General features: G+C 40.6%; 1 protein-coding gene across 2 annotated transcripts in view; it reads left to right on the forward strand.

Moving 5' to 3' along the window:
- The window catches only part of LOC124719973 (L-galactose dehydrogenase-like), a 99,908-nt gene extending 94,211 nt beyond the window's left edge, over positions 1-5,697 (forward strand). For both annotated transcript variants that reach the window (XM_047245189.1, XM_047245190.1), the window contains 2 exons: positions 21-193; positions 4,018-5,697. In XM_047245189.1, the coding sequence (XP_047101145.1) occupies positions 21-193; positions 4,018-4,126 (282 nt within the window). In that variant the 3' untranslated portion in view covers positions 4,127-5,697. The remainder of the gene's footprint in view (positions 1-20; positions 194-4,017) is intronic.
- Positions 5,698-10,278: the final 4,581 nt, after the last annotated feature.

Below are 10,278 nucleotides of genomic sequence, written 5' to 3' on the forward strand. Positions count from 1 at the left end.
CTGGCGCTTTTTGTTCCCAGAGCCAGGGTGTGGAGCTGGGTAAGCTCGCTGTCTACCACGCGCTGACGCGCGAGGGCCAGGCGACGCACCTCGTAGGGGCCAACTGCAGGGAGGTGCTGCGCTTGAACCTGAGGACGCTGCGAGAGGGACTCACCGAGGCCGAGCGGCAGGTGTTGAAGCACGTCAAGGACAGGTGAGGCGAGGGTTCGGCCCGCGACTGAGCCTCTGGTACTTGGTAAGTTACACTGCTGGCTAGTAAAACTGCAACACCGTACACACTGAAGAGCCAAAGAACTGGCGCGCCTGCCTAATATCCTGTAGGGCCCCAGCGAGCACGCGGAACTGCCGCAGTATAACGTGGCATGGACTCCAGTAATGTCTGTAGTACACTACTGGCCATTAAAATTGCTACGCCAAGAAATTCCAAGAAGAAATTCAGATGATAAACGGGTATTCATTGGACAAAAATAGTATACTGGAACTGACATGTGATTACATTTTCACGCAATTTGGGTGCATAGATCCTGAGAAATCAGTACCCAGAACAACCACCTCTGGCCGTAATAACGGCCTTGATACGTATGCGCATTGAGTCAAACAGAGCTCGGATGGAGTGTACAGGTACAGCTGCCCATGCAGCTTCAACACGATGCCACAGTTCATCAAGAGTAGTGACTGGCGTATTGTGACGAGCCAGTTGCTCGGCCACCATTGACCAGACGTTTTCAGATCTGCAGAATGTGCTGACCAGGGCAGCAGTCGAACATTTTCTGTATCCAGAAACGCCCTGCAACGTGCAGTCGTGCATTATCCTGCTGAAATGTAGGGTTTCGCAGGCATCGAATGGATGGTGGAGCCACGGGTCGTAACACATCTGAAATGTAACGTCCACTGTTCAAAGTGCCAATGCGAACAAGAGGTGACCGAAACGTGTAACCGATGGCACCCCATACCATCACGCTGGGTGATACGCCAGTATGGCGATGACGAATACATGCTTCCAATGTGCGTTCATCGCGATATCTCCAAACACGGATGCGACCATCGTGATGCTGTAAACAGAACCTGGATTCAGCCGAAAAAATGACGTTTTGCCATTCGTGCACCCAGGTTTGTAGTCGAGTACACCATCGCAAGCGCTCCTGTCTGTGATGCAGTGTCAAGGGTAACCGCAGCCACGGTCTCCGAGGTGATGGTCTGTGCTGTTACAAACGTCGTCGAACTGTTCGTACAGATGGTTGGTGTCTTGCAAACGTCGCCATCTGTTGACTCAGGGATCGAGACGTGGCTGCACGATCCGTTAGAGCCATGCGGATAAGATGCCTGTCATCTCGACTGCTAGTGATACGAGGCCATTGGGATCCAGCTCGGCGTTCCGTATTACGCTCCTGAACCCACCGATTCCATATTCTGCTAACAGTCATTGGATCTCGACCAACGCGAGCAGGAATGTCGCAATACGATAAACCGCAATCGCGATAGGCTACAATCCGACCTTTATCAAAGACAGAAACGTGATGGTACGCATTTCTCCTCCTTACACGAGGCTTCACAACAACGTTTCACCAGGCAACGCTGGTCAACTGCTGTTTCTGTATGAGAAATCGGTTGGAAACTTTCCTCATGTCAGCACGTTGTAGGTGTCGCCACTGGCGCCAACCTTGTGTGAATGCTCTGAAAAGTTAATCATGTGCATATCACAGCATCTTCTTCCTGTCGGTTAAATTTCGCGCCTGTAGCGCGTCATCTTCGTGGTGTTGCAATTTCAATGGCCAGTAGTGTAGTTATGGAGGGAATTGACACCAGGGCTGTCCATAAATCCGTGAGATTACGAGGGCGCGGAGGTCTCTTCTGAACAGTACGTTGCAAGGCATCCCAGATATGCTCAGTAATGTTCATGTCTGGGCTGTTTTGTGGACAGCGGAAGTGTTTAAACTCAGAAGAGTATTCCTGGAGGCATTCTGTAGCAATTCTGCACGTATAGGGAGTCGCATTGTCGTTTTGAAACTGCCCAAGTCCGTCGGATTGCACAGTGGACGTGAGTAGATGCATGTAATCAGACAGGCTGCTTACGTACGTGTCACCTGTTCAAATGGCTCTGAGCACTGTGGGACTTATAACATGTGAGGTTATCAGTCCCCTAGAACTTAGAACTACTTAAACCTAACTAACCTAAGGGCATCACACACATCCACTTGTAGAAGAAGCAGGACACCTTTCTTTTGCAGTCCTGGACATTTCCTCTCTTCATCACGGGCTTGGCTTTTTTCTCAGTTATCATGGCTCTGAGCACTGTGGGACTTATAACATGTGAGGTCATCAGTCCCCTAGAACTTAGAACTACTTAAACCTAACTAACCTAAGGACATCACACACATCCACTTGTAGAAGAAGCAGGACACCTTTCTTTTGCAGTCCTGGACATTTCCTCTCTTCATCACGGGCTTGGTTTTTTTCTCAGTTGCAGCTCAATACGAAAGGCTGTTGATGATGTGTTCATAAAAAAAAAATATCCCAGATAACTGGAATGGGTTAACTCCAGAAGATGATCAACATGAAACATGATGTTATCAGCCGATGGCTGTGTTTGTAATTCAGGGTGTTTCGATTGCATGCTTTGACGCTTAGCTGCTGGCTTAAAATGATGTATCCAGTTTTTGTAGCAGGTGAAAATTCTGTTCAATAGTGCCATCACCTTCGCTATTGCAAAGGATTTCTGAACTTGCCTCAGAGGCAAAGTGTGTGTCTCTTGTGATGAACGGTAATCTCTCTGGGAACCCACCATGCAAAAGTCTTCTTCTTCCGTGTGGTGTAGTATATAAATAATGTCGTGTGACTAGGGCCTCCCGTCGGGTAGACCATTCGCCGGGTGCAAGTCTTTCGATTTGACGCCACTTCGGCGACTTGCGTGTCGATGGGGATGAAATGATGATGATTAAGACAACACAACACCCACTCCCTGAGTGGAGAAAATCTCCGACCCAGCCTGGAATCGAACCGGGCCCTTAGGATTGACATTCTGTCGCGCTGAGCACTCAGCTACCGGGGGTGGACTGTGGTGCAGTGAGCTGTACCGACACTAACTCGCGTTTTTCGGCTGATTTTTTAACTGTGAGTTGTCGGTCGTCTTGGATAAGTGGATCAGACAGTAAGAGCTGGCAGTGCTGAGTCGGACGCTGGTGTCGCACGCCCTGAGCTGTGGAGTTGGTCGCACGTTCGAGGCCTCTTTTGAATTTTCCCACCCACGCGTAAATACTCGGACGGTTCAAACAACTACTACCGTACTGTTTGTTCATCCGAGAGCGTATTTACGTTGGTTGTACACTTTTACAAATCCTTCACATCAAACATTTTTGCATGAATGTACGCAGCAGGAGGTAAAATTATTGCTTTCAGGGTTCCATGTCTCAGTCTCTGGAATTGGAACCCCGACATAATGGCTTTGCTGTCTGGCTGTCTATCTCTCTCTGTCTATCTGTATCTCCCTGCAATAGAAACGGTCGAATATTGGGAATCGTTCGTGTAGTTCTGAAACTACTGCCTCTAGCGAAAACATAACCCAGTACAAAATTTAACTATATTAAATTTCCTACAAAAATGTGTTGTTCATTTCTTTCTGCAGCAGTAATAGTTCACACATAGCGGACCGTAGAATATGAAAAATCGCACCTGGTTTTTGAAGGGTAGGTAGAACATTGCAGGTTGCATAAAATGACATCGGTAGGGGCAGCTGAGTCAATCTATTCGGAGAACATGGATTGCATGACTCTTACCTGCCCTGTGTTGCTGCACGAAACTGCTAATCAATTGCAGCTCCAAGCATGTAGTGCACTTCATGCCACCCTGGTGTTTGTTGCAGGTCGACGTCATGATTCTGCAGTACTAATAACCAGCAGTGTACTTACAGCCAGTTGGGACTTTCTTTTGAGATGCGGCACGTATACACGTGTACCAGTATTATCACACATGTCACGTTCGAGTAATGGGTGGAGCCATAGTGAGTGATGTCTGTTTCAGGTTCTTTGCTGATTTGAAGGTGAGGCACTGGGAAGGCAAGGAATTACGAGAGAGGGAAGCAATACTGAAAGAGTTAGCGGAAAAGGAAAAACTAGAAGGCAAGTCCTGATGAAAACGCCAGCGCACCACGAACATGCGGACAATGGGTCATTTGGGTTGGTAATCGTACTGATGGTACAGTGCACATCCAATGTAGGTACGCTTTGTGCCATGCTTTTCGTCTGCTTGGTAATTACTTGTAATGGCAAAAAAGGTATCTGTATCTGAGAGAAGAATCTGAAGCAAAGCAAATCGGACAACTGCGTGTTCAATGATAAATGGGTTCAAACACCATTAATGGTAAACAGCGTTTTGTAATTCTAAATAATATCCACTCAACAATAAATGTTAACGTTAAAAGCAATATTATTACTTGGAAAATACGTCCTGGAGTTTCTTACAGTTGATGTCAGACACATACTGTCACTCATGACCGTATTCATTTTCCTGGTCTACTGAAACCTGATCATGGCAGCAGGACCTTGCTAAGGTTTGATTTATTACAAGTCTACATTTAACCGTTAATCAAGGAACTGTATATGGCCACGACACCAACAACTCCATGGTTTGTTATTTTTCCAGTGTTATTAAGCCTGTACATTTTACGAATCTACTGATGGCTGTTCACACACTTAAACACAAAAAATGAGCTGCTTATTAAGTTGCTAGGCAACTGCGCTAACTTTTGTGCTCAACAAGAACGATACTGATATTACTTTCAAACTGACAGTATCATTCTTGTAGTACGTATGCTCAGGAACTGTCCTTTCTTTCCTTTTCTACAACAATTTTTGGGCGAACATTAATTCTTGAAGAAAGGCAAATAGCTCTCTACAATTTGATTACTTTACACATTTTTTGGAAATGGATAGACCAGTAAGATATCACAAATTTTTGAGATTAGAGCTTTTTGTAACAGTGTGTTTCACTGGTTTACATTATATTTACAACTTACAAGAAAAGTTCGGATTACTTCTTGTTTAGTATCAAAAATAAACCATCTTTTTCTAGTGAATCGATCTCAAAAATTTCATTTCATATATACTGAAATCTGTTGTTTATATTTGAATCTCTATACAAACACTTTCATGTAAACTACATACATAATTATTATTGGTAAAAATAGTGCTTCAAAACATCTGTAACTCTAATGTGGAAAACTCTTCTGAACAGGTACATAATTTATGACAATTATTTTGAATAGCAATATCAAGAAAATGTGTTACTGAATTTATAGTAATAAAGAGGCTGGTAACAGTGTTGATAGATTTGTGGTGATATCACTAGCCTTTACCACTACTGTGCTTTACTAATAAATGTTTATGTGTGGATAGTCAATTTGGTGTTTAGCCGACTCTGTTCATTTTAAACTTAAAACAATGTTTACACATCTGTATCACAACAAATTTGACTGACAGTTCTTCTCTCTTAGATTTTGCTTAGTTTTTTTATGTCAGATTTAATTTTGGGTAAAACCTTATATCCTCCTGATAAATGCTTATGAACTGTTTGAAATGAGGAAATAGCAAACTGTAACAAATATTAAAGTCATGATTTTTATGTACCAATATTATATATACTACATAACTTAAGTTTGGATTACTTTTTTCTGAAATGAATGAAAATAAATTATTTCTACAAGGGTGAATCTACTCCAAGTCTTTTGTTTAAAATAAAGTTGATCTTTGGTTGTGTATGACTTTCCTATCTAGCTGCTACTATTAAGTTTAGTATAAAAAAGAATTACCCTCACAACATGACCAACAATAATCTTTTAAGTATATTATTAATCAGTGAAATATCAGACATTTTATTTCCATTAAATTTAACTGATTTAACAATGACCGCCAAGCAATGTAGTCTTGAAACTAATTTTTAAAATCTTTCGTTTTTATTTTACACACAGCACTTTTCTCATACAATATTACAGTGCAAAAAATATCTTCTGGTGCATTAAGTTGTTCTTTATAGTTCTAATAATGTAAAACAAAAAATGCTATGGCATTTGTTTTTGAAATAAGGAAAGGTATAGATAAAAAATACAGTCATTAAGGCTATCAAGACAAAAATATTGACTACAGCCTTGAAAGAAATATTTTCACAACCACAGGCTGTTAAACTTTATGCATTTCTCCACAGAACTAATACATGCTGCTGCAACAATCACAGCAATATTTATGGTGATGCAATGCTAAAAATAAACGAATATTGATCATATCGTAGACTACAAGTGTGTAATGCATTAGACACTAGTAAAAAGGAATGACAGTTAATTCTCACTGTATTTAGATGTGGACAGACATATTGTATACTTAGGGACACATTTAATAAAACAAAAAAAGAGAAATGACCTCATTCCTGATACACCATTTTCATCAGTTTGAGGTGGCATTTTTTCATCTTGTTTATGAGCTGTGATGAAGAAATGTTGATATGTTGTTTATTAACTGAAATTCTTTACTCAAACTTTGCAATTTAAGACACACTGGTAACAAATGTATGTTCTAATCCTAAAATATATAGTTCCCTGATATAACCACAGTTTTTGCACAATGCATCCTGCAACCGCAACACAGAAAGAATTCAGTGCTATGATTAATACAGATTTGATTAAATACAGGGAATGCAGCCTGTGAAATAACTAGTAAGTTCTCTTTTGTTGGACTTAGCTTCTTCGGCGTTAGTAGTTCATATTTCCGATATTATTTTTCTGTACTAAATTATTTTTTTAAAATTTTATAATGAAATTAGATCCACAAAATCTCTTCCATCAAGAAAAGTCTTTTCTTTCACAGTTCATGAATATAACAGCCATTGATTATAATACACCGAAAAAGTCATTGTATCAGTCAAACACTTTCTCTTAAACAAAAACGAGTAGATCAAAATATTGAAAGTGCACTATAATAATACATGCTACGAGACCATAGAAAAACTGAAGAAGAAGCAAAAAACTTACAGTTTTCATAGTGCTAATTTCATAGATCAGGTTTGACTGGAAGTTAAGCTCAAGTGTGGCAGGAAGCCTTATTTATAATACTGTGAGACAATTATATTTGAAATTTGTTGCAATGCTTCAGTATTTATACGATATTTTTCTTTCTTTTTACCATCCATTATCATTGCAATCTGCAATCAGTGAAATAAATTAACATATAGTCCACTTTTTCTTGTTAACAGTTGTCTGAAACATTAAGGCTTTAGTAGATAAGAACGAAAAGTTTTGGGCAATTAACATGTTACACTAGCAAATCTGGCGAAAAATAGCATGAAACAAATTTTCATTGTAACTTGCTCATTGTATTATAATGATGAGAGGTAAACATTGGTACCAAGTCTCAAAGAATACTTGTGAAATGTAATTTTTTATGTAGGGTGTGTGTTCTAGCATGCTTCTGGAATGCCTGGAGAAATTTCAGTATGTGAGAGACATATGACTAAGGAGAGAACTGGTGTGGTGGTAAGATACTCCTAGCAATTGTGGTGGCACAAATCTGGAACACATAAAAATAATAAAAAAAAACGAATATAGTAGTCTCAATCCAAAGTATTCTGTTATTAGGCCGATTCTTGGCAGTCGCGATGACATTTGACTAATAGGAGTCGTAGTGAGAGTTGAGGAAGGGAAGGGGATGACATGTGTAGGGTGGGCTGTTTGGATGTGGAGTAAATTCAACACATTACACCCAATCTGGAAATGCACTGGGATAACCATCCTCCTTGCATTTCTACATGAGGTGTGAAAGTGATGACTTGGAAGATTATTGGAAATATTTGTACAACCTACCATGGATTCTGGGGTCGTTGGCTAATGGGTGACAGTCCTGATAACATTTCAGCCCTACTGGTTGGGTGTGGAGAAGGAACAGGGTCACTTAAAAATATGTAACTGGGCAACAATGAATAATCAGCTAAGAACTGGTTGTTGGCAGATCATTTCGGAATTTCATTTCTCATCCATTACCATAGTTTCAAAGCGCCAGAAGGTAGTTCAAATGGTTCAAATGGCTCTGAGAACTATGGGACTTAACTTCTGAGGTTATCAGTCCCCTAGAACTTAGAACTACTTACACCTAACTAACATAAGGACATCACACACATCCATGCCCGAGGCAGGATTCGAACCTGCCATCGTAGTGGTCGCGCAGTTCCGGACTCTAGCGCCTACAACCGCTCGGCCACCCTGCCCGGCGACAGAAGGTAGTGTCGCATATTTTTTACGAAATGAACACAAGTTCTGCTGGAAGCAGTATCTTCACAAACTGGGGGAAGCAGCAGAAGCTTCAGACGTCTCAAAGGCTTCAGACTGTGTGAATGATGAAATTCTTCTAGATAAGCTTAAGTATTGTGGTATGAATGGGACAGTGCACTAATTCATATTTAACTGGAAGAATGCAGAAGGTTAAAATTAACAGTACAGATAGTCTTCAAAAATCAGCAGAGTGCTCTAACTGGGGACATATCAAGAATGGTGTCCCACAGGATTAGTCTTTGGTCCCTTATTGTTCTTAATATACATTAATGACTTGCCACTTTATATTCATGAAGATGAAAACCTAGTTCTTTTGTTGAAGATACAAATATAGTAACCACACCCAACAACCAAGAATCAGCTGAGGGAATTGTAAATAACGTCTTTCCAAAAATTGTTAAATGGTTCTCTGCAAATGTACTCTCACTAAATTCTGAGGAAACGCAGTTTATGGAATTCTGTACAGTAAATGGCATAAACATCATTGATAAATATAGACTATGAACAGAAGTCTGCTGCTAAGACAGAATATTCAAAATTTCTGCGTGTGTACATTGATGAGAAATTGAACTGGAGGAAACACATCGATGATCCATTGAAACAGGTTCAGCTACTTATGCCATTAGGGTTATTGCACATTTTGGTGATAAACATATCAGTAAATCAGCCTACTATGCCTATTTTCATTCACTGCTTTCATACGGCATCATATTTTGGGACAATTAGTCATTAAGAGAGAAAGTATTCATTGCACAAAAGCGTGTAATCAGAATAATAGCTGGAGCCCACCCAAGATCACCTTGCAGCCATTTATTTAAGGAACTCGGGATATTCACAGTACCTTCGCAATACATATATTCACTTATGAAATTTGTCATTAAACACATCTCAGCTAAAAAATAACAACAAAGTGCATAGCTACAACACTAGAAAAAAGCTGGCAGCAGGCTACCGTGACGCACACACAGCCAGCCTGAGGTACCCAGCAGCACTCGGGACCACTGCAGAGGCTGCCCATTTTCTTATTTTATTTTTACAGATATAAATACAACAGAGTACTTACGTTCTACGAGTCTCCGAGATCTGCTTTGAGAGGACCATCATTAGGAAATGAAAAAACAATATATTGATTTTTCTAATAACATTAGGCCATTTTGCAGATGTAAAAAATCAGGGGAAGATCATTTGCGTAGGACTATAACTGAGGTCATTAAACACAAACACGTGATAATCAGTTTTCACTTTTACGTCATATTTAGTCTCGTGTATTTTTTTCTATTGTTTTTTTCATTTTTGTGTTCTCTTACAAGATATAATTTCAAATTCTTTTAACATTACTCTGATTTGTAATTCAACAGTTTTTCCTGATTTCAGTTGTAGTGCAAGAGGTTTGATTTACCAGTTGATACATATTTTTGTAAACAGCGTTGGTTTTCTATTTTGTTATAATGGCACAATCGGAGAAGAAAACGAAAGCAAAAGCGACAGTCTTAGAGCAATAGACTGACCGTGAGGAAATGGTTCCAGAAAACGAACGAGGTTAACGGGTACGTCGACATGAAATGACAAGCTTTCAGAATTCGGTATTGCTCTGTGGAGGGGAAAAAAGCCCTTCAGCAGTTTAGAAGTAGAAGAAGCCCTTAGGTGACGACCTGAGCAAACACCAGAAAGACGGCCGTGGGAGCCAAAAAATAATCAACCTCTCCCTCCAGATTGTCCAAGCGCACCTTAAAGATCGGGGACACTTCGAAAAGGCCCTCGCCTGCATGGAGCAAAAACAAGAATGGTGTTAAACTACCCCCTCACCGCCCCACGCTTGATTCGCCCTGATATCTTCGTTGTGGCGACAGTCTGATCAGTAGCATAGCTCGAGGTCCAGGTTAGGGTGAAAAGTAATGATCCGGTTGAGAGTCGACGAATACCAACTAAAGGTTGTGGTAGCAGATGGCCCCACAGTTAATCTCCATAGT

Source organism: Schistocerca piceifrons, chromosome 11, assembly GCF_021461385.2.
Source record: "Schistocerca piceifrons isolate TAMUIC-IGC-003096 chromosome 11, iqSchPice1.1, whole genome shotgun sequence".
NCBI lineage: Eukaryota > Metazoa > Arthropoda > Insecta > Orthoptera > Acrididae > Schistocerca > Schistocerca piceifrons.